Consider the following 24,580-nt stretch of genomic DNA (forward strand, 5'->3'; position numbering starts at 1 on the left):
CATCTTCACACTAGTTCCCCTCTCAACCTTTCCTTAAAATATCTGCAACCATTAGCCTTCTTTGTGCATAGAACAGTATTCTAGCTATGTAAAGATCCACACTTGGGGAATGAATTTACTGTGACCATAGAAATTGGAAAGCATCAGCTAGTCTTAGTGGTAGGGCACAGGGAGAAAGCTCCAGCATCAATATCAAGCATCAAGAATTAAAAAGAATCTAGAGAGGTGGTAATAAAGGTTCTCTTGGCATGAATCTCCTAAATTTCAGACCAATTCTCTAACTACTGCATCACATGGGCTCTCCCTTGTTCTTAACTTGAGGTTTGGGTTTACAAGCAGTGCTTATTCTGATACACAAATGCTCACAATTCTTTTATACATAGCCACTGCCATGGAACATTTTGATGCCAGGAATTCCACTGTTGAACAATACACTCTGGCTGGTGGTGTTGCATTAAGACACCCCCCACCTGTATTTGTCCCAACTGAAGGGAATGCAGACCATTCTGGGTAGACTAACACACACAGTTCCTGGGGGTTTCATACAAAAGCCAGGAGAACAGGTGAACTGATTAAAATGTCACCTCCCTGCCAGTGCCAAAACCTCACAAAGCCTGGCAGCAGTCGTCGTTATTTTCTGTGCTCTAATCAGGCTCTGATGGGCACCATGCTGGAGAAGACCATTCTTCCAGAGTACTATGGCTGTTGAGATGGATCTCTTCTAAAGTGGGACTCACAATATTCAATTGGTTAATCAAATCTTGTGAGTCAAATCTGACCTTTCTTTACACATTAAAAAGTACCGATTTGCATTTTTTTCCAGGCTTTCTATTTTCTTTGTTCTCTTTCCAGGCTTTCTATTTTCTATTTTCTGAATAACTCAACATGTATTCAGGACATAGGCTGACATGGTGAAAAATCATGACTTTGGAACAAGGACTTGAAAGGTGACAATCCAGACCCAGGCAAAACCACAGTGCTAAACACTAATCTGTGGGAAGGCATGGGCACTTGCATTTGAGCACTGTTGGGACTTCTTTCTCCCAAAGGTAGTATCAAACACAGCTTGAGAATATTATTTTTGTGACCTACCATACCCAGATTTCCCTGAACATGCCAAGCATGGGTAGATGATTCTGGGCCTAGTAGTCCAAAACAGGTAAATGTTCAAAGTTCTGGTATCAAAGTAGCACCCAACTCTTTTCAGGGTACCACCAAGACAGCCACATGCTTTTCAAATGTCAGAATATACATCTTGATTTGAATATTACAATTATCCCAGACTTGGTACTATATAGGCAGACTGTTAGGTTCAGCAGTAAAACCTACCCTAAGAATTAACACAGTCCAGTGTAGTGCCTTTTCTGTAACACTGGGCACTGAGGTCTAAAGTGATCTCTCTTTGAAAAAGGCTTAGACCTTTTTGAGCAGAACTCAATCCACATCAAGAAAGTTCAAAGAAATGTGAAGATGGCCATGTGGATCCTTAAAGTACAAGCATTGGATCCAAAATCCTTAGCTGCTCACAGTTTGCATCAGAACCCTTGTCCATCTCCTTTTTGTGGTTGTATCAATTTGTACTCAAAACAGATTTTGACAGCTTATTTGGGAATCCCAACCATGTTGGGACTGGCTATGGATCCCATTGCAGACTGGAAAGGCTTCCACCCTATTACCAAGGTAGTAGTGTGTACACACAACATGACTTGGGATTTCCAGAATGTCTCTGAATCATGTGGTTTACCAAAAAAATATCTTTTTTAAAGAACTTTTTTTTGAAGAAGTAAATATTTTTACATTTCTCTACGGAAGACAAGAACACAGCTTATCATTTGGTACACCCGCTGTATATTTCTCTATGGTGCTATTCTTAGTGTGGCTTACCCACTCTGTCTGGAGTAGGTAGCTTGCAGCCCTGCAGATGTTGTTGGACTCTTACCCCCATCATTCCTACCCAGCATAACCAATGTGAAAGATCAGGGAAAATGTGGTGCAACACCTGAAGGGCCGCACTTTCCCCATCCCTACATGAGATCCTAGTTTTTCAGCTGTGAGCCCCTGGCTTGTTTAAGCATTCCTGAGAGCCCAACCATGCCCTCTTGACTTAGCAGCCAGCATCCTTTTCTTTTTATATCTTGTCTTGCTGCCCTTCTCCTGCCTTTACTCTTGGTACCAAGTGTGAATATGTAAGTACCTGCTTAATGTAATTTTAGACTCAAGTCACTGCAGTCTGCTGCACTTCAGAACCAGTTGATCCAACTCCTGAGAACCAGAATGTAAGGCACAGGCAGGGAATCTGTGGCCTTCCCAGCAATCCCAGCCACCATGGCCAATGACAAATGATGATACAGTGCAAAATAACTAGTACTTCAAAAAGTGTCTGAAATATAAAATCTTTGTTTTTACAAATGCACACAAGGAAAGCAATGCCACTGTTAAGTTGATAACAGTCTAGGAAACCTCAGTCATCTAACAACTGCAGACATAGTTCAGCTGTCTTATGTCTGTTTGAGGTCTCAATTCAATCGGACAACTCCACATCGTTCACAAGAACAGGGAAGTTCTCACCTCCTTCACACAGCAGCGTGTAAATAGAACGATACAATAATGCTCTAGAACCTTCTTGAAGGTGTCCTGGTTCTAGAAGTGGGAGGAGTTCAGCTTCCATGGCCTGTGTGCAAAAAGGCGACATATTCAAGATTAGAAATTTTTAATCTACCCCTCCAAACAGGTGATTTCAGTAAGAGGAACTGCAATAGAAAAATTAACTTTTCCAAGCCCTACCCCCCCCAAAAAAATTAATTTGGCAAGTCCAATTGGGACAGTTTGCTAACTATGTGTTTTATGTTCTCTCATTCTCCCAAAAGGATACATACAATGAAGGAAACTGACTCATTTGAACATGCAATAGTCAGATTTAAATATTGGAAACATATGAGAAACCCCTCAAAGCCAACTGGATCTTGTTCAGGATGTACAAATAAATTCAGAAGGGGGGGTCTTAAGACCAAAGGTATCTTCCGTGTTGCTTTAAACTCACCTTCTGTATTTCCAATCGCTGCTGAAGCATTGCCACCTTCAGCTTTAAAGTCTCCATGTCCATCAGCTCCTTCAAGCTTGAGTAAAAAAGCAGGGGTGGTGGCCCAACAGTTTCTACATCCCAACACCGTTCCTTTCCAAGGGAGGGACATTCTTTAGAGGAGCAGCCCATACCACAAACTGAGTTACCAGGAAGCAACTTTGCATGCGACTCCATAGCTGTCACGAGAGGGAAGTGCAGCTTTTAGCAAAGCAAAAGATATGGTTATGTTTAGCAAGCGATGGAAGAAAGGGACATGGTAGGTTCAGGGCTGTCACATTAGCAAAGTAAAGGCTTGTTCTAGTCCATTACAGGGTTAATGGAGAGCTACTGAGAACACAGATGACCTACGGCTCTATATGCATAGCTCTAATCAACTTTTGAGCCTTAATAAGGCTAGCTTTGTAGTGAGCCTCCCTCTCCCTATCAAATCAAAGTCCTCACCTTCTCTCAACTGTTGCACTTTGTCCAGATGCTCTTTAGCTATTGTTTGCAGACCCTCCAGAGTGAGAAGGCTTTCATATTCTCTCTCCCATGTTGGATTTTCCCCAAGAGAGCCTTAAAAAACAAGATCACAGGATGAAGGCCAGATGGAACCACTTGGAGAAATGAGATTCAATCCTCTAACCAAAGTTCCACCCAAATCTAGGGTTGCCATAATTGTCCACTTTTACCAGGGACAAAATGTGGAACAAATTCAAGACCAAACTGTGTCATGCCCAGCCTGGAAGATGGCTTGGAGGACTCAGAGGATGAGCTAGAGCCTCTGGGATCTGAACCTATAATGGAGGAGCCAGAGCCCCAGGGGCTTGAACCTGTAATGGAGGAGCCAGAGGCTGGCCCTAGTTCTGCTGGAGCAGAGTCTATGGCCCCTCCAGAGGTTCAGCAGTCAAGTTTGCCTGGTGCCGAGGCTGTGGACATGGAGGAGGATCTGGGCAGCGTGCCTACCTTCAATGAGCGTCGAGCAGAAAGAGAGGGCCTTCGAAGATCTCGGAGACTTTATCAGAAGCGTCTTCGTAATCAGGCACAGCTGAAGGCCAGCTCCTTGCCTTCTTAAGCACCTGGAGCATGTGTGGTTCTTTGCCAGTGGATATCTGACTCTTTTAGAGGAAAGACTCTGTCTCTGGCTCCTTGGCTTCTTGTCTTGACTACCCGGAAACCTGACCTTGGACTGCTTTATCTACATGCCTATCTGTTACCCTGAACCTCGGACCGTCTGACAATTCTTCTGGTAAACCCTTTTTGCAAAGCTACTGCAACTCTCCAGGACTGTGTAGCTTACATTGACTTTGCTGTGCTGGGAGGGGATTGTTTGTTTGAAAACTAGCTGCTTTATCAGTCCTTTGGCTGCTTTCCCGGACAAACTGTAGGACAACTGCAGGACAAAACTCAGCCCAAAATGTAGGACATTGAAGAAAAATGGTGGACCTTAAATGTCCTACATTTTGAGCTGAGTTTTGTCCTGCAGTTGCCCTACAGTTTGGTCTTGAATTTGTCCTACATTTTGTCCCTGGTAAAAGTGGACAATTATGGCAGCCCTACCCAAATCCTGCTTTAATTAGTTCAAAGATGTATTTCCTGCATTATGGTCACATGCTGTAAGTCACAGATGAGAAAAATGCGGAGCAGGATCTACTAGATCATCTCTGGGCAGTAGATCACCAATGATCTACAGCTCTCCATTGTTGAACAGCAGCAATTTTTAGGTTTGAATGAGTGTGCTAGAATTCCATATCTGTAGTAAGTCAGATGGAGTTGTATCAGTGTATGAGTGAGGCATGTGATTATGTCTGTGAGGATGCTTTCTATGTGGGAGGGGAATGTACACATTGAACTTTTTGAGTGAGGATAAAAAAGGCAGATGGGGTGAACTGTGGAAAAGCTGGAAAAGAAAACAAAAGAGACTGTACAGAGGACCCATAAGGAAGGCTGGAAATTTTCAAGACAAGAAAATAACCTCTGTGGATTACAATAACATTATGAATGTTGGCAAATCTGTGGATTTCTCCAACTGATGCTTTATAATTCATGAATGTGTGTTTCACTTGTGTTATTTGTATATACATAGCTGCATTTTGCATTGTGTTCTGTGTTGATTTTATCTGTAAACACTTAAATTTGTTTATTTAAATTTATCCACTGTAATTATTTCAAGATGTTTTATGTTGATGAGCTGATCTAACTTCAACTGAACTCAGTCTATTGCGACACTGAGAGCAGCGCATCCATTATGTTCCAGGTGCGAGACATCCCAGGATCATCCTCTTGTGGGTTCAGCAGGGAACTGGTTGTGCTGCCGATGGTGTCATTTTGTATGCGGTTCATTTTTGGCCATCAAGAGTTCAGTAAAAATCAAAGTAGATTGTACAAATCTGATGTCTCTCCCTTCCTGATGTAAACCACCTTGAAGATCAGATTGTGGGAATAGATTCTGGTTCCTGCACTTCCCCAACAACCCAGTTGTCCTGAGTTCTTTAACCATATATTCCAGCTTGCAGGTATGGATGCACTTATTAACCAGTGGCTAAATTGCTACTGGGATGATGTCTTCCAGAAAGGGATCATCACAAGGGGAAGGCTAATTTGGATCTAGTGCAGGGAGAAGGAGTGATCAGAGTCCCCACTGAGCTATCAAATTCACTGGGGACTTTGGACTGGTCACTCCTTCTCAGTTTGATCTACTATACAGGATTATAGCAAGGATAAATCAGGAAGACTAGAAATGGGAAGGGAAGCTATGAAAAAACTAGACCATTCTATTCCCCATCCCCATGTATGGATGTGAGAGCTGGAAAGTGGAAAAAGCAGATAGAAGGAAAATCAACTGATTTGAAATGTGGTGCTGGAAAAGAATGCTGAGGATATTATTGTGGATGGCCAAAATGACAAACAAATGAGTCCTAGAGCAGATCATGCCTGGACTCTCCCAGGAAGCCAAGATGGCTAAACTGAGGCTGTCATACTTTGGCCACATCATGAGAAGACATAACTCATTAGAAAAGTCAATAATGCTAGGAAAGGTGGAGGGGAGTAGAAAGAGAGGAAGGCCGCATGCTAGATGGTCAGACTCAATAAGGGAAGTCACAGGCCTGATCCTGCAGGACCTGAGCAGATCGGCTGAGGACAGGAGGACTTGGAGGTGTCTCATCCACAGGGTTGCCATGAGTCAAAGTTGACTTGAAGACAAGAACAAAGCAGCAAGAAGGAAAGAAGCCCAACTATTATTCCACCTGAACTCATGGGAGGAAAGCAGGGTATAAATGTAACTAATAATAATAATAATAATAATTGCTGTAAATCATCCTGGGAACATTTTTGGAGATCATGATAAATATGTTTTAAATAAATAATTTTATAAAGCAGAGACAAAGCTCGTATTCAAATCCAGCAGAGGAAATTTTAGCAACTTTCAATACATATCCTACCTGAGGTCTCAGTTTCCATGTATTGTCTCATAAGGCAGCTGACATCTTTCAAATCCATCAACTCCCTTCTCACCTCAATTGGGCTAAAAGCTGGTGATGGTGAACAGAACTGACATAGGTTTAAGAAAACATAGCACTGTGATGCGGGGTCCTTCCCAGCAGAGTAAACAGGAACAAGGAGAGGCTCTTACAGATCTGAAATCTTATTTACTTTGTCAACTTCTACAGCAAACTTAGGTGACTCAGAAGGATGAAACAGACATGACAGAGAGGATCTGTACTTGTTTCCTTCAAAGCAGGGAAAGAGAGCGGTTAATCTAATTGGTCTCTGTTGTTATGCATTTGCCTGCACTCACCCATGTCCTCCTCCACATAGGAAGTGTTTCATTTTTTGGCCCACAACTCCAAGCTGTCACAGTCATCAAAAAGTAGTATTTCCAAACCCTGGATTTGAACAAGGCAGGCATATATGGTGCCTTATCCCATGATGACAGAGAATGCTTGGGAGGGGGACGTTTTAGAGAGGATTCCCAAGGATTGTAGTTCTAACCAAGGAAATGTGGCAGTGATGGATCTCACAAAATTGTATGTTTTCACTTTTGCTTCCATATGCCTGACCTCTCTAAGAAAAACAGCAAAAGGAGAATGCATTTTCTTTTTTCTGAATTTGAGAGTGGATTTGAATTAGGCAGATTTCAGTATGTGTTTCCACATAGAAAATATCCTGTTCCTTTCCTTTCCATTACAGAGAGCAAGGGTTTTGGTTTTTTAGAACTATCCCCTATTTCTGCAACAGGGCAAAACAACAGTATCTAGAAAAGTACTATCGTCAATATATAAAAACCAAAATAGGATTCTTCCAAAATTCTGGTGCCAAGTCTTTTTATGCCAACCGCAATCCTGGGAACAAAACCAAGTCACATCTGCAGTTGCATTTATAAAAAAAGTCTCCTAAAGTGAAAAGAAACCAAAGGATACCGTTGCCTGTAGCTTTTCCATAAAGTGATTCTTCGCAGTAGTTGCTTCTGGACTTGTTTGGCAACCTTGGCACTTCTCCAACAATCTGGACATTGGCAGCAAGAAGCAGACAAAGGTGTCGGGGAGACAAACATACACCAAGAGTTAGAATAAGTCTGAAAATTTACACCTCACATATTAGTTTCTTAAGCAGGCCATGGTCATTTCTGGCAGCCATTCTGAGTTGGCATAGTTTCATGACCCCAAATCACTAAGCATTAGGGTTTTAGAGTTATGTGAGTGGCTGTATATGTAAAAGGCATCTGACAGAGATGTGTACAGTGGACCCTCCATATTCACTGGGGTTAGGGGCACAGGACCCCTATGAAAGTGGTAAAACCGCAAATAAAAAAGCAGTTTTTTTTCATCTGTGAGAACATCTCTCTAGGAATCTCTAAGCCATCCAGAGTAATTCTGTGGTTAGGATCTACCAGACATTGACCATGAAATTGCACTGATGGACCTACAAATGCCCAGAGAAGTGTTCTCTCTAGGTGCTCCAGCATGGCTTTTGGTAGAAGTTGACAAGAGTCATACTGGAAGAGCTAGACATTCCTAGAGAGAACATATTAATCAAATCTGCAAATAATCAAATCTGCAAAAGTCAAAGCTGCAAATGTGGAGAGACAATTGTATGTGTCTGCAAATGAGATATAAGTATACATTCATATGTATAAATATTTTGTCTGAGCATGAATGTGTATGCAGATAAATGGTATATGTATATGAGTATATGTAGACTCACACACATTTGTTTGTGCACACATAACATTTATAAACAAGTATAGGTAGTCTGAGAGCTAGTTGGTATAGTGATTTGAACACTGGACTACAACTTTGAGGACCAGGGTTTGAATCCTCAGAGGAAAGTGAAGGCAAACAGCCTCTGAAGAAATCTTGCTGAGAAAACCCCATGATAGGTCTTAGGAGCACTGTAACTCTTTCAATTCCAGACTCACACCACAAAGTAATTCTTCTGGGGTTTCTACTTTGGAATTCCTCCCATCACCATTCCATCCACTTGTAGGGAAGTTCTAGTTTCGGATAAGATAACCTGAATAGGTTTACCTGATATACTTGGAAAAGGCTTTTTTGTAGGGAAGAGGCAATTCCAGCAAAGACCTGCAAAAGAATTGGACGGCATCATTAGGCCCAGTAGCCACACATCTTTAAAAAAAACCTAAGACACATTCACCACATTCTCTCTAATATTTTTAAAGCAAGTTACATACATTGCAAAACCCATCTGGCCATCCATTACCTAGGTATGACTGCTGCATGGTGCATATTTTGCCAGTTTTAGCTCAGTACCTTCCTTCACTCCTGCCCAGTAAATTGGCTCAGTTCAAGTCAATTGCTCATACTCAATGACATTAAAAGTAGTCCACAAACATCAACAGATGTGAAATGTAATAGGCAGATGTGGAGAAAACAGGCAGGTTAGAATGGTGGTGACAGACAACAGGAGTAAAGCTAGTAAAAGGTGGCGGCTACTCCCAGGAGCAGGTATAAAAAGAGAGGCAGAGGCATGTCTGAAGTTAGTCAGGGAGATATTTATTGTACTTTGAAGGGTTCAGCAGCCCAGAAATTTGGGTAGATGCTGTGAAGTGCAGTTTGAAGGGCTTTAGGTACCCAAGTCAGGGATAAGAGGTGCCCGGAGTTAAAATGGATGTGTTAACATCCTGCAGGATATATACACACACACACACACACACACACACACACACACACACACACATTTTGCTAGGAAGCAGTGGAGATTAGTAAAGTAATCTGAAGGACAAACAACATAAACTGAGGAAGTTTACTGTAGTTAGTGGCTGTGGTCAGAGATAACCAAAAGCGTTAAGAAATACAGAAACTTGATAAAAATTCTGTGTGAACTAAGAGTACAAAGAAACATTTATAAAGTCACTGTTAAGTATTGTAACTACTGAAGGATTTATACACCATATCAATCTTGAATACCATCCACCAAGAAAGATACTATAATCAACCCAGCTTGTAAATAAAATTCTTATGTTTGTTTCAACAAGTAGTTGCCCAAAGTGTGTTTAAAGGAAACATATTCAAATGCTAGCAAACTTATAAAAACGCTACCAAGAGAGAGAAGACTTTTATTATTTGGAACACATCAGATAGTGGGTGTGTAGTGACTAAATAACAATTGATGGGACTTTAAAACCCATAGGGCTGGCATCTGAAGAGAGTTCTAGTGTAGGAGACACTAGGGGGAGAGATCCGAGTTCAAAGGTCTCCTGACATATTGGTGGCAGCGGTGACACACAGTGAAAAGGAGTTAAAGGTTTTAAGAAATTCTGCCAGTGCCACATTGCCACCTTGACATAAAAGTAGTTCACAAACATCAACAGATGTGAAATAGAATAGGCAGATTTTTGGCTAGTATCCCACCTTTGGACCATATCATTCTGCTTTTGTGCTAGCTCCACTGGTTATCCATTTCTTTTCAGGGATGTGTGAAAAATGCAGAAAGAGCCTCTTCTGCCAGCTCTACAAAATGCAAAGGAGTGCAGAGACTGGATTTCAAGCAAAATTGTAAAACTGAATTTAAATCAAGAATTCCTAATCTTTTGTCTTTCAGATATTTTGGACTCAACACCCAGAAGCCCCAGTCAGTATAGCCAACAATCAGTGATTCTGGAAGCTGAAATCCAAAATATGTGGAAGACCAAATGTTGAGAGCTACTGATTGAAATCCAGTAGTTTATTCTAACCCCCAAAGCTATTGTTTCACATAGCAAAATCTAGGATATTATTGAACGTACAGCATAGCTGTGCTCATGAACATCTGGCATTTCATTGTATGCGGCAACGAATAAACATCTGGATCTAGCTTGTGCCAAGAAAGTATTTCTTGTGCCCAGAAATTATTTGCACACACACAATTGTATAGCAGGGTCAAAGATAGCAAGCAAAAGCAGCAGCAGCAGCAGTATAGGATCTAGCCAACTACAGAATCTGAAATGTGAACATACCCCTTTGCCTGAAGAGTAGAAACCTGGGGAGCTGTTCCCATTCCCAGAGAGGCTCTTCCAACATGGGTCTGTGCAGCTGAACACTTGACAGAAGGATCTGAAAGACTGATTTCTCTTTTGGGCAGCGAGAGATCAGCATTTGCAGAGTCTCCCCCACCCTCAGAGGTCCCAAATGAAGGACTCCTTCCAGGCAACACTTTGGCAACACAGGCCTTCCCATGACCTAGCTGGGTTATCTTCACAGGCAACTTGGCTTTAGGGGAAGTCCCTTTAGGAGACTTCTTCCCAGGCACCACTGAAGCTCTGGAACTCAGTCTGGCCGATGTTTTCACCTGAGGCCTTTTCAGATCTGGATCAGTTCTGTAGGGAGCTTTCAGCATGTATGCTGTTGGCTTTTTGGGAAATGAAGGTTTGCAAATCACAGATGACACTTTACCACTCTTAGTGATACTCTCCTTAGGCTTATCGCCTTGCTGGTTCAAAGGGACACTGGTAACAACCGTCTTATCTGCAGCTTTGGCACCTTTTATAAGCTGACATGGAGCCTGCTGGTACTTTGTTCGAACTCTTAATGCTTTTTCCAGGGCTTTGTTAAGGAGTTCCAATTCCTCAAGCTCCTTGGCTGTGGGCTCACTTTCTACAGATGCTGCAGATCAGTAAGGGAAAAAAGTCATTTATACTAATTAAGATCTGCTCTATCTTCTTTAAACGGAACAAACACAGAAAATGACATGAGCATTTGCAACAATTATTTACATCTAACAAATTATGCCAAGAAGACAAGCAAATGGGTTCTTGAACAGCTCAGACCAGGGCTCTCCCTGGAAGCAAAGATGATCAAGTTGGGACTATTGTACTTTGGCCACATAATGAGAAGGTAGGGATCACTAGGAAAAACTGCTAGGAAAGGTAGATGGTAGAAGAATGAGAGGAAGACCACAGACCAGATGGATAGACTCGATCAGGGGAGTTATGGGCAAGGGCTTGCAGGATCTGGGCAGGGCAGTGGAGGATAGGGATTCTTGGAGATGTCTCATCCACAGGGTCGCCATGAGTCGGAAATGATTGGAGGGCAGCTAACAACAATCATGTTACTGAACTTCAGCTTCCAGTGGTTATGCTGCCTAGGGCTAATGGGAATTGCAAGACAACAACATGCAGGGGATGTAACATATTCCTCACCAAAGACGAACACACAGAGAGAGTTTTGTTCCTGGTAAATTTCCTGATCAAACTACTGTGTGTAATTTTTACCTGCATGTCTTTGTTGTGATGATCAAGTGAATGGAATGGAATCACGTTTTAGGAACAAGCTCACAGTTGGTTCATAGAAAGGTATTCATATTCCATAGATCTGAGACTGAAATTGGATTATTAAATTCCATGGCTGAATTCCTATATTGCTTATGGCTGTGGGTTAAAGCCTGAAAAGATATAGGAGCTGTCTAGGCTGAAATACCCTAGTCTTTACATATCTTTAAAATGTAAAGAATAGCTTAAAGTTTAAATGCCTCTTAAATTCTGCTTCTTTTTGATAAGAACCAGGTTTTCCTGACTGAGGCTGAAGACAGCCTCCTCCCCACAACCCCAGTGATCCCAGTATGGATCACCATCCCACAAGCTTTTCCCCAGTTCAACCTGCAGTTGGTTTGTAAGGAAGGAAAATCAGGTGGGCACCACACAACAAAAAGCCTGCACACAGGAGATGAAAAGACTTGGCAGATTCTTGGCACAATCAAAAGAAACTAGATATGGAAAATCATTTAGCTTTACCTCCAGAGAAACAGTCAATAAAGCAAGCAGTGGTTATTCAAAAGCAATTCTTTTCAACTGCCTGAATGCAATCCCAAATCCTTCTACTAGCTCCATTTCTACAGGTAGAAGTAGATCTGAATCAGGCTTCAATCCAGCAGTGTCTTGTTACTCTTATGTTCAAGGTATGCACTATGCAGTAAATATGAACAGTGAGGCACATCCCAAAATGCTGTTGTTGTTGTGTGCCTCCAAGTCATTTTTGACTTACAGTGACCAAGAAGACAAAGTTTTCTTGGCAAAATTCATTCAGAGGGGGGTTGTCTTTGCTTTCCTTTGAGGCTGAGAGAATGTGACTTGCCCAAAGCTGCCCAGTAGATTCCTATGGCCAAGCAAAGAGTCAAACCCTGGTCTGCAGAGCTCTAGTCCAACACCCAAACCACTACACTGCACTAGTTCTCACATCCCAAATACTCCTAGTATATAAGCCAAGAAGCCATGACCCATCACAACTCCCCATCATATAGCAACAAAACATTTGGACATACACATAATCCCTTCACTACGTTTCTGTGCCAAGAAACAGGTGCACATTAGCATAGTTTCAGCTTTGGGGTTGCTCAAACTCTAGGCATTCCCTGTAGGCAAAGGAAAGAAGGAAGACACAACAGTAGACAGATTCACATCACATCCTTTTGGGGTTTAGTTCTAGTTTCTTGGCACTGAAAAATTAAAGCAGAAATGGAAAAATTGTTATTGTGTAAAAAGATATTTCTCTTACTTTGATTATCATTTTTGCTCTCTTCAAGGGCTGCACTTTCAGAAACGTCTGAGTTCCTGGCAGAGAAAAAGGAAACAACATACATTTTGCAGACAGAGACATACCTACTAATACCTCCACAGAAACAGAGCTTGCAAACATACTTTTCGGAAACCATCTTGGCTGGTAGATTCTGAGAACTGTCATCCTTATATATATATATATATATTCATTCTATGCTTTGCACAGATGTAATCACAAGGATTTCATGATGCTATTGATTATGAGAATGCTTTTCTTTATGCAGATGTTTTGGATAAGATGACAAACATTTAGATTACTAAAGAATACACTCTTCTAGAACATGGCTTCATAGCCTGAAAACCCCACAAAAAGCTATGGATGCCGACCGTGAAAGCCTTCGACTTCATATTTCAATTACTATTTGGTCCCACGTCTTCTGTGGGGTGAAAGACATAGAAAGAAAGAAGATTCATCCGCAGTCTGCCTTCACCACACTGATGGGGAAAGACAATTCTCTGGGGCTTTCATATAGGGCTGGCATCCATCCTCTCCCTCACTTACCAGTCTTTAAGAAGAGCCTGGCACCGCATTACATTCTGCTGCAATCTCTGCTTTTGCTCAGTACAGTCATCCAAGGCCTGGGTGAGCAAGGAAACCAGCCTGAAAATGACACAACAGAAGCATTTCCATCACAGAAGAACATCATCTCAACCTTTAAAGCCAAGTCTTTTCATCTACCTACTTTGTTTGCTCCTGAATTAAAGAGGGAATCCAGCCAGAAAGTGCAAGATCTACAACATTCCGATGTGGAACAATAAACGACATTCTTCTGATGAGTCTGTTCCTCAGGAAAGGACACTCTTTCCTTTAAAAACAGCATATATTCAAATAACCTCTCTCCTTTAGAAACAACTGTTGTTGCCATGTGCCTTCAAGTCGTTTCCGACTTAAGGTGACCCTATCATGGGTCATATTTGTGCAGAAGGGGTTTGTCTTTGCCTCTGATGCTGGGAGTGGGTGACTTGCACAAGATCACCCAAAAGGTTTCCAAGGCAGAGTGAGGATTCAAACCTGAGGGGGCCAAACAGACAGGCCAAAATAAAGCTGCTTTGGGTCACTTTGGAGGTATGCTGTTTAAATGACTCATGCATCTTAAGAGGCCAGAAGCTGTGCCAAAGCTGCGCTCTAGTCCTTAGGACTGGAGCATGGCTTTGGTGCAGCTTCTGGACTCTTAGGACACATGCATCATTTAAACAGCATATCTCCAAAGTGACCCAAAGCAGCTTTATTTTGGCCTGTCTGTATGGGAGTCTCCAGAGTCCTTGTCCAAGGCTCAACCCACTGTGCCATGCTGGCATACAAACAAACTACTCTTTCCTGTACAATCTGTTTCAGGTGTATAGGGTTATCTGTTATCAGAGATGCTTCAAAACATCACAAATTAATATTGTCATCAGTCATTGCGAATGCTGAAAGGACTGAAGTCTCCCTTTCCTGAAACAGATGTCCTTTCAGGGGTAGCCATCCAGCCTCTGTTTAAAGACCTCCAAGGAAGGAGACTCCACTATACTCCATTGAGGGAGTTTGTTCCACTATAAAACATCTCTTACTGTCAGGAAGTTCCTCCTAATGGAGCGTTACAAACCGCTGCTTTGCGGCGGTCTCCCGGCGCTGCCATTTGCTCTGCAAGGGAGCCGCAGCAGCCAAACTGTGCAGTTCCCTCGTGGAGCAAAAAAGAAGCTCCAAAATGGAGCTTCTTCCTGCGGCGCACTTATGACACCGCAAAGCGCCAATGGCACACTCATGACGTCATAAGCGCTGCGCGGCATGCGGATGCACAGTGTCCGCTACGTCAATATGGCGGCGGCTGTGTGGAACGGCTGCCACCATATTGTATGTATTGACTACATTTTAGGGTTAGGGGGGTGCGGAAGCACCGCCCCTTCCTAACCCTAATACGTAGTCAATACGTATTTTATGGCGGTTTGTAACCCGCCAATGTTTAGCTGGAATCTCTTTTCCTATACCTTGCATCCATTGCTCCATTGTCCTATTCTCTGGAGCAGCAGAGAACAAGCTTGCTCCCTTCTCAATGTGAGAGGAAAAGCTCATGCTGCCAACTTCTTTCTTTCAGCGAGTCTCAAAAGTGCTCCAAGATCTTTTTACATATTGGTTTTAAAGACTATTATTACCTTTTAATAATAATAATGATGATGATGATGATGATGATATGAATCTGAGAAAGTAGCCTTGAATCTATGAAAGCTCATGCTGCCAACTTCCTTCTTTTGGTGAGTGTGCAAGATCTCTACATATTGATTTTACAGACTATTATTAACTTTTAATAGTAATAATAATGATAATAATAATATGCACCTGAGGAAGTAGACTTGAGTCTATGAAAGCTCATGCTGCCAATGTCTTTCTTTCAGTTAGTCTCAAAGGTGCTACAAGATCTCTCTGCACATTGATTTTAAAGACTATTATTACCTTTGAATAATAATAATAATAATAATAATAACAACAATAATAATATGCACCTGAGGAAGTTGACTGCCAACTTCCTTCTTTCAGTGAGTGTCAAAGGGGCTACAAGATCCTTTTACATATTGATTCCACAGACTAACAGGGCTATTATGTCTTTGGATCCTACTACCCTGGAGACCAGGGTTCGAATCCTGACTGGGTCAGGAAAACCCAATGGGGTTCTCCTGTGTTTCCCTACAGGCAAGTATTCCCCAATGTATCTCTATGGGCAAGTATTCCCCTAAACTTCCCCCTGGAGTCTGGACTGTATTCCCCAATGGTTCCCTATGGGCAAATATTCCCAATGGTTCCCTATGGGCAAATATTCCCAATGTTTCCTTATGGGCAAATATTCCCAATGGTTCCTTATGGGCAAATATTCCCCTATACAGTATTTCCCTATGGGCAGATATTCCCTTATGTTTCCCTATGGGCAAGTATTCCCCAATGCTTCCCCATGGAAAGGTATTGCCATTCGTTCTAGTAAGTCCTTTCTAGGCCACCGTAGCAGAGGCCTGCATGGCCACCGCCTTCACCTTCGAGCGCAGTCGGAGGGCAGCATGAAGCCAGTCTTCCTCCGTCTCTTTCCAATCCAAAGACCAACTAAACCTCCATTAAAAAAACGACTCTGGAGGCATCACCATAGAGTCTCCAAAGCCTAGAGCGGCCCTTTCCCTTCTAGGCCCATAGATCTAGTCAGAGTTGGTCCCCTTAGGAGACATTTTTTATCCCTCCCTCTCCTTCGTTAAAGCTACTATCCAAGGGTTTTTGTTGTCTGCTACAGCATTGTGAAGCCCTTTCTTACTACAGCTCTCTTAATCAACACAAACACACACTCCAAGTCAGCCATGGAAAGCCTCAGGAAAGGCGGCTCTATAGTTTTGACTATCTCTATTCTTTTGTCTATCTCTATGCTCCCGGGCCCGGACTGCGCATGCGCAGACGTACTCGAGTCCTGGCAGATGTATAGAAAAAAACATCGTTTTTTTCCCATAATTCCATAATTGTAATTTAATTCATAATTAAATCCATAATTCATAATTAAATCCATAAAATTCCATAATAATTCCATAATTCTAATTTAATTCCATAATTATTAATTAATTAATAATTGTTCCATAATTCTATAATTATTAATTAATTAAGAATTATTCCATAATTCCATAATTCTAATTTAATTCATAATTAAATCCAAAATTCCATAATATTCCATAAGTCCATAATTCTAATTTAATTCCAATTTACTTCCATAATTATTAATTAATTAATAATTATTCCATAATTCTAATTTAATTCATAAATAAATCCATAATTCATAAATAAATCCATAATTCTAATTTAATTCATAATTAAATCCATAATTCCTTAATAATTCCATAATTCTAATTTAATTCATAATTAAATCCAAAATTCCATAATATTCCATAAGTCCATAATTCTAATTTAATTCCAATTTACTTCCATAATTATTAATTAATTAATAATTATTCCATAATTCTAATTTAATTCATAAATAAATCCATAATTCCTTAATAATTCCATAATTCTAATTTAATTCATAATTAAATCCATAAAATTCCATAATAATTCCATAATTCTAATTTAAACTCGATAATTCCATAATTCTAATTCAAATCCACTGTTAGTTCACTGTGGAACTAATCCAGTTTGACACCACTTTTAAGCGCCCTGTGTCAAATGCGACCGAATTTTTTGGGGGGAGGGGTATTTTGTAGTTCGTTGTGTCCCAGAGCTCTCTGACAGAGAAGGCTAAACATCTCACAAAACTACATCTCCCAGAATTCCCTAGCATTGATCCAAAGGGAGCAGTTGAAGCGGTCTCAAACTGGATTATTTCCTCAGTGTGTCCTGGATTTAACTGGAATTACAATCCAGAAGCAATGATAAAAGTCACCCAGCAGAGGGCCAAGGTTTACTCTCTGTTCTGCTGCCGAATAATGTTCAGGATGGCAATTATGGCAAATAATAATAATAATAATAATAATAATAATAATTTGTATTCCGCTTTTTCACAAAGGAATCAAAGCGGGATTCCAACAGTATAAATAAAACATAAAACAATGAAAAATTACAACATAAAACCTCCCAAAACCCCAACCCTCCCCTCAAATCGTAGTCTTATCATCCTTATAAAATATGGATCCTGATTGGCACTCTCCACATGGACAAACTCTATCCTTATATTCGATTTGACAGCATAGCTGAAGGGATTACATTGAAACGGCCTTTGCATGATAATAATAATAATAATAGTAATAGTAATGTGATGACATTATTGTTAAATACACCTTGGTTACTATTGCCATTGGTGCATTTTATTATAAACGTTGACTTTGCTGTCTGCTGGAAAACCAGTTTATGGACAGACTTACAACAGGTGGAATTTGCACCTCTAAGGAATAGTTGGGTTTTTCTTTGCTATACTTGCAAAGGCCGGTTCAATGTAAAGATCCAACAATCTAAATCCGTGCCTTCCTCCATATCTACTCATAGGTACTGTATATACTCAAATATTAGTCTAGAAATTTAGGTCAAAAAATGGACACCCAAAAAACCTGAATTGACTTATCCAAAGGTCCATGTAAGTATTGTATTTTAGCTCTTATTTAAAAGAAGGAACCATCCTTTGGTGAAAAGCAAGAGTATAATCTGTCCTGGAAGCATGGACTCTGTTCTTTTCTCTCATCCATCCAGCCTTAAGAGTAGCCACAAAGATTTACATCTGAAATGTTGTAAGTTATTTGACATTGTTTTGCTTTGCTTCATCCTTTAGATCCTTTGCTATATGCCTCTAAATTTTACCCTGGACTTAGCTACGAATCATATCAAAATCCACAATCCTGGCCCCAAAATGTGCCCTCGGCTTAAACATGAGGTCAACTTACAGTCGCGTATATACAGTAAGTACTACTGAAATCAGCGATGCTTACTCCAAGGTAAGTGGATATAAGGTTACTTGGTCTGTTTCAAATAAGCTGTGTTTTCCCTTAAACTGAGAAGAAGGAAACAAGTTTTAGCGCCTGACCGCAGAGCAATGACAAGGCGAGACTGTCGGAGCAGCTATTTTGGGTTGCTCTAACAATAATGTGTTCGCCGCTAATTGGACTCTTTTGATTCCTTCGCGAATCTTTGCTACACCGAAAAAAGAATGTGCGGACAATAAAATGAATGAGTGCAAATGTCACTTTATTTCATCACCTCTCCGGTTGAATAATGGGACTTGTTATATACCTGATTTTTTTGTTGTTGTTGTTTTAAATAGAGATGCCACAGGTTGGCATCCTTTGCTTCTGGATGCAAAACATGTCCTGTACTTCTGGTCTTTTTAGGCCATGCTTCTGTTTTGGGAGTCGGGATACATGGAGCATTCAGCTCAGTTTTTCATCTCAAAAAAAAATAATGTTCTGCATTTTTAATTTTTCGCTTTTCATTTAATCAAAACATTTCTAATTAGAATTCTCCACCTTTGACTTACTGATTATTACAGACAGCTATATGTTGCTATACTTGCAGTAGATCAAGGTCTTCCAGATGAAACAAACACATCATTCCTCATTAACCTTCAACATCACTCACTGTGACTTGAAAGGCTGGCTGATTAATTTCCCCTTCAGGAGGTAAACTAAAATTACATGAGGACTTTTTAAATTGCAAAGTAGTCCATACAACTTGCAGTTTTGCCTCCATGAAAACGAACTGAGTTGAGGATGCAACGTTATGAATCCAATTGCCCTCTTTCTCATCTCTCGCCATTGGCTATGCTGGCTGGGGATGATGGGCATTGTCAACCAACAACATCTGGATGCATTTCCCACTTCTGGTGTGCAGGATTATAACCCAACAGGCATAATAAGAATAGTGCTTACCTTTTCCCCCATAGAAGGGAATGGCAAGTTTACTTTATATGACACATCGTAAAGAAATAAACTCGACAATGTTTGTGGTTTTAATGTATGCTCTCTGCAAAAATGCTTAATCTTATTTGAATTTGCAATGCAAATATCTTCCAGTAAATGCAAGTAAAAATAACAACGCATATTCTTATAACACATCGCTCATTTTAAATCTGGTCTCCTTGCTCTACAGTCTGCAGACAACTTGTGTGCAAAGATCTCGGGAAAATAAGAGTCATCCTGTCGATATCCAGCAAAGCTGTTTTCTTCCAAAATTTGTATTGTAAAGATAAAAAGAGCCCAGAGCTGCAAAATTGGATGATAAGCAACACAGAGACCATGGCAACCGATCTTATTTCTCATGCCACTCATTGATAAAATTCAGGTTACTGTAGCTTGGCACGAATGCTAGACAGCACCTCTTCCAAAAGAACAACCAAGAAGTACCGTGAGACGATATTATTGATTCATGATAGGTCTACATTAAGATTATACCATTTTAAATGTAATCAGAAGGAGAAGTACCAGGGGACTGGGAACACTGGAAGTGTATTCATAATGAGCTCTGATTTTCAGTGATACATTTTTTCAGCGGCAAATTAACTGCACTTTGAAGTCAATAATCATTCTATATTCAATCCCTTTTTCAGAACTTGTCTCGGAGGGCACTGCGGCACTTTTACAGACCTAATATTATTTGATCCCATCATGGGCTTTCATAGGCACGGACTTTAATTTGTCAGATGCATGGCATCTCTCTTTGAAGTCTCTTAACCAAGCCACTTCCGATAACCGCAGCGGAGATATTTATCTCAGCGATTGTCCAAACGTGTCTTGAGAAATCCTGGGGAGGCTGGCCGCTTGCGCACCAACAAAATACGAAACACATAAACAAAAGGGAGAGACACACTTGTACAATATTAGGATACACTTGTGTGCGTAAGTGCCTTCCGGTCGCCTGTCAGCTTATGGCAACCCCATCAATTTCATAGGGTTTTCTTAGGCAAGGAATATTCAGAGGTGGTTTTACCACTTCCGTCCTCTGAAATATTAAAACACAGCACCTGGTATTCCTTGGTGGTGTCCCATCCACGTACTAACCAGGTCCAACTCTGCTTAACGTCCAAGATCAGTTAGGATCTGGTGCTTTTAGGGTGTTCAGACATTATTGTATTCAGAGATAGAGAGCCAGTGTGGCGTAGTGGTTTCAGTGCTGACTGGGGGACCAGGGTTCGAATCCCTCCTCAGCCATGGAAATCCATTGGGTGACTTGAGCAAGTCACACTCTCTCAGCCTCAGAGAGAAGCAAGGGCAAACCCCTTCTGAACAAAACTGCTAAGAAAACCCAGTGATAAGGTCGCCTTAGTGTCACTGTAAGTTAGAAATGACTTGAAGATACACAACAAGAAAAGATAAGAAATAATTATATGGATGCTAAGCAACACAGAGAGCATGGCAATATATGCCTGTGTACTGTTTTTGTATCTCATGATGGAAGGAAGGAACTGAGGGGAATTGGGGAAGAGAGAGAAAAAGAGAACAGAACAGTACAGAGATCAAGGTGTCTGCAGAAAAATGAATACGAGACCCAGAGGCAATGGAAATTGTAATGCTTCAGAGAGGTGGTTGTTTTTTTTTAAACCACTACAAAACATCTGTTGCAATTCACTAGCAAAGATGACAGGCTGGCATCCCTGCTGGGGTCCCACAAGATTTGTCGGGTTTTATAACACGCAGAGGGATCATGCAGAGCATCATAGACAGCAGCAGCTCTGTTCCAGCTGCAACTGAAAGGATGTGGCTCTGCCTCATTTAAGCATGAAGTCATGAACTGGAGAGTTCTGTTTTTGTGTACCACAGGAAGAAGAAATTCATTGAAGCAATGTAAGTATGTATTAGTAGTTTGGCACGACACCTGACTCACAACTAGGATCCACTTGCACATCTGGAAGATTGATCCCCTTCTCTGCCCAACACATCCTAACAGATGCGCTTTTAAAGGCTGCCATCTGGGGTGGCATATCTGGAATCCCATTTGAAGGGTGTGCTCGTTGTGTTAGGAAATCCTATCACTTGAGATTTATAAATTACCTGCTCTACAACATGGACCTACACTTCGGCATTTTCTGGACCAAGATGGGGAGGACTTTCCTTTTTTGAGAATTGGCTGCTGATCCGTCCAAAGTATTACAAAATAATTGCAACGTAAAATTGCAAATCATACACAAGAACGACATAGAGAGATGTATAATTACATTTCCAGGGTCACCATTTAATTAATTTATTAATTGTTCTTCACGATACCGTTTTGTAGCCATCTCTTATCAAGTTCAGTCTCCACATTTATCAAATGCTTGGTGCAAGGTTATCTATAGCTTGTACCATAGTTATTAATGCAGTTCCATAGCAAGGCTTTCCATCCCCTAAAGCAGTGGTTCCCAACCTGTGGGTCAGGACCCCTTTGGGGGTCGAATGACCCTTTCATGGGGGTCGCCTAAGACCATTGGAAAGCACCTATTTAATTACAGTTATGAAGTAGCAATGAAAATAATTTCATGGGTTTGGGTCACCACAACATGAGGAACTGTATTAAGGGGCCACGGCATTAGGAAGGTTGGGAACCATTGCCCTAAAGAGAAGTATGGTAAATGAGGGACGAGTTGGAATAGTCTGGATGGTCCTTCATGGGGCAATGCATAATTATTTTACTAAGGTTGAACACACCATGGTTTAAATTCTTTTATTAAACTGCTTCAGTTTTCTCCCAAAACCTCAGCGGAAACCTTGGCCGGGGATCCAGATTGCAAATCAAAACTGCCAAGGAGATAGTAGGAATCAATAAGGGCTGGAGCAGAGGGGCAAGAAAAAGCAACTCAATCCTGGATTTTCTGAAAGCAAGTTGAAATCACACTGTCTACACAGCATGCTCCCAAGGCAGGCTAAACACCCATGGGCTGTCTGCACCAGGCGACATCAAGCCACACTGCATGGCTATTGTTATTTTTGTCACCTCCCCACCATACATGCACACCATCACACAAACACACTGCCTGTGATCTCTAGTCACCTTCCTCTTTCTGTCCAGATGCCATTTCATTGGATGTCCATCTGTATAACTGGCCACACAGTTGCATGTACAGTGCATTGGTGCATGGTGTGCCGAGTGATACATTGGCAAAGCATAATCAGGGATGTAGCCAGGATTTTGGGAAGGGGGGGGCAGACTAAGTGCCATCATTATAATGGGGCTTGAGTGCGGCGGCGCAGCAGCATGCACCATTCATTGTACCTAATGGAAGGGGGGGCGCGGACCCCACGGACCTCCCCTTGGCTACATCCCTGGCACAATCATACATGCCCCCTTCACTCCATTCCCTCCAGCTGGACTGTCTGGTTTGTGTATGTTGTAATTACATGCATTGCATTATTGGTGATCATCTGTTTGCTTTGCCGCAATCCTGTACTGGCCCTGGGCAGTTTATATGCTGGTATGATATACCTTGAGTTTGTCTTGAGTTAGAGTATCCCAGCCCTGGTTTCAGAGCACAGCTTCATTTCGCTTTCTTACACCTCACACATTGTCTAAACATCCAGTCTTTAAAGTGGTTGGGAGCCACTTTATTTGGCCAGTGCGGACAACCCCATAGTTAACCAGGGCAAACATTATTGCTCTCTTCCAAAAGGGGGGGAAAAGACTTATGGAACTACAGATCGGTCATTCTGATCTCAATACCAGGAAAAATGTACTTTACAGTGAAAGCAGTTTCACAGTGCAACTAAGGCAACTAATTCCTTGGGAGAAGTTGTGGAGTCTCTATGGATATCTGCAAAAATAGGCTCTGGTTGGATTTACTGAATTAATCATGTGCAACTATGGACTCAATGGCCTCTGGCGCCCCTTCCAATTCTAAGTAACAGTTTAATTTTGATCAAGATAAGATATTCATGTACTTTACCAGTGATCTTTCTTAGCTCCATACCATACATGGAAAAATAGCTTTGGTTGCAGATATTTTTTTTACTTTGAATATCAGATGCTGGCTGAGAGATACTGGCAACCGTGGTCCAAAAACTGTAACTCTCCCAAGGTCTATTTTGAATATCTTAAAAGTAATGATAAGTGTGTGCGCGCACGCGCATGTGTTTTAAATTATTAATATTTTTGGCTTTGACCTGGCTGTGTCCTCCATTTTTCTTGAATGTCCTACATTTTGTGCTAATTTCCCCCTATATCTGTCCTATGTTTTGTCCTACATTTTTGTCCTACATTTTGTCCCGGTTTGGGGGTAGCAAATTATGGCACTGGAGTTTGGTTTGATACCAACATCCGTGGATTTCTAGATTGAACTAGAATCCTGGAAAGAATCGTGGCTGAAACCTTAGAAAGCTGCTGCCAGTCGGAGGTAAGAGTCCTGTTTGACTCAGTATATGGTGCTTTCCTATGTCATATCATGAATACTGATTCTCCTTCCATACCAGCCTGGATCTTTTCACTGAACCCAATGCCTTACTCTCCCAATGTTGGTCCTGGTCCTCAGACTGTTTCTGATGAACTTATTTTTCATTTAGTCCTGCAACTAGGCTGACAGTTTAAAAACATTTAGTAATTAAATTACAAAAAAACCCACATCCCAACAAAAACGCACAACCGCAGGGCCCGACATGCCAGTTCGTTCACGCCACCTCTTTGATCAGCGCTATTTTTAACATGTGCTATCAGTGGTGCTGGCTGTTTAAGACGGCTTCTTAATTAAATGCTGCCTCGAAATGCACACAGCTTGCCCTCTAGGCTGGGAGCTGGCATCCTGGCGAAGGGCAGAATTATAGAAAGGGAAATTTTTGCAGCGTGCAAATTTTCATAGGAATAGCACACACTGAATTGAGTAGGTTCAGCTGCGTCTGCATCCGCACTGCAGAAATAATCCAGGTTGATGCCATTTTAACTGCCATGGCAGTTCTAGGAACTGTAGTTTTGTGAGACATATGGCCTTCTTTGTCTGAGAGCGCTGGTGCCACAATAAACTACAGTTCCCCAATTCCATCGCATTTAGCCATGATTTATCAATCCATCAGTTCGGATCGCACAC

General features: G+C 41.4%; 1 protein-coding gene across 2 annotated transcripts; it reads right to left on the reverse strand.

The window, feature by feature from the left end:
* Positions 1 to 2,377: 2,377 nt before the first annotated feature.
* TEDC2 (tubulin epsilon and delta complex 2) lies at positions 2,378 to 16,387 on the reverse strand. Of its 2 annotated transcripts, none has more exons than XM_042438702.1 (10): positions 16,116 to 16,387; positions 13,615 to 13,713; positions 13,051 to 13,106; positions 10,518 to 11,163; positions 8,590 to 8,643; positions 7,483 to 7,567; positions 6,505 to 6,613; positions 3,524 to 3,637; positions 3,041 to 3,258; positions 2,378 to 2,671 (listed from the first exon to the last, which is right to left on the reverse strand). In XM_042438702.1, exons 1-10 carry the CDS (start codon positions 16,139 to 16,141, stop codon positions 2,522 to 2,524), a joined length of 1,557 nt encoding a protein of 518 aa, XP_042294636.1. In that variant the 5' UTR covers positions 16,142 to 16,387; the 3' UTR covers positions 2,378 to 2,521. The 2 variants fall into 2 exon arrangements, with proteins under 2 accessions (XP_042294636.1, XP_042294635.1); XM_042438701.1 differs by lacking the exon at positions 16,116 to 16,387 and adding an exon at positions 13,796 to 13,890.
* Positions 16,388 to 24,580: the final 8,193 nt, after the last annotated feature.

The sequence above is a fragment of the Sceloporus undulatus genome, chromosome 8, assembly GCF_019175285.1.
Source record: "Sceloporus undulatus isolate JIND9_A2432 ecotype Alabama chromosome 8, SceUnd_v1.1, whole genome shotgun sequence".
In the NCBI taxonomy this organism is placed as follows: domain Eukaryota; kingdom Metazoa; phylum Chordata; class Lepidosauria; order Squamata; family Phrynosomatidae; genus Sceloporus; species Sceloporus undulatus.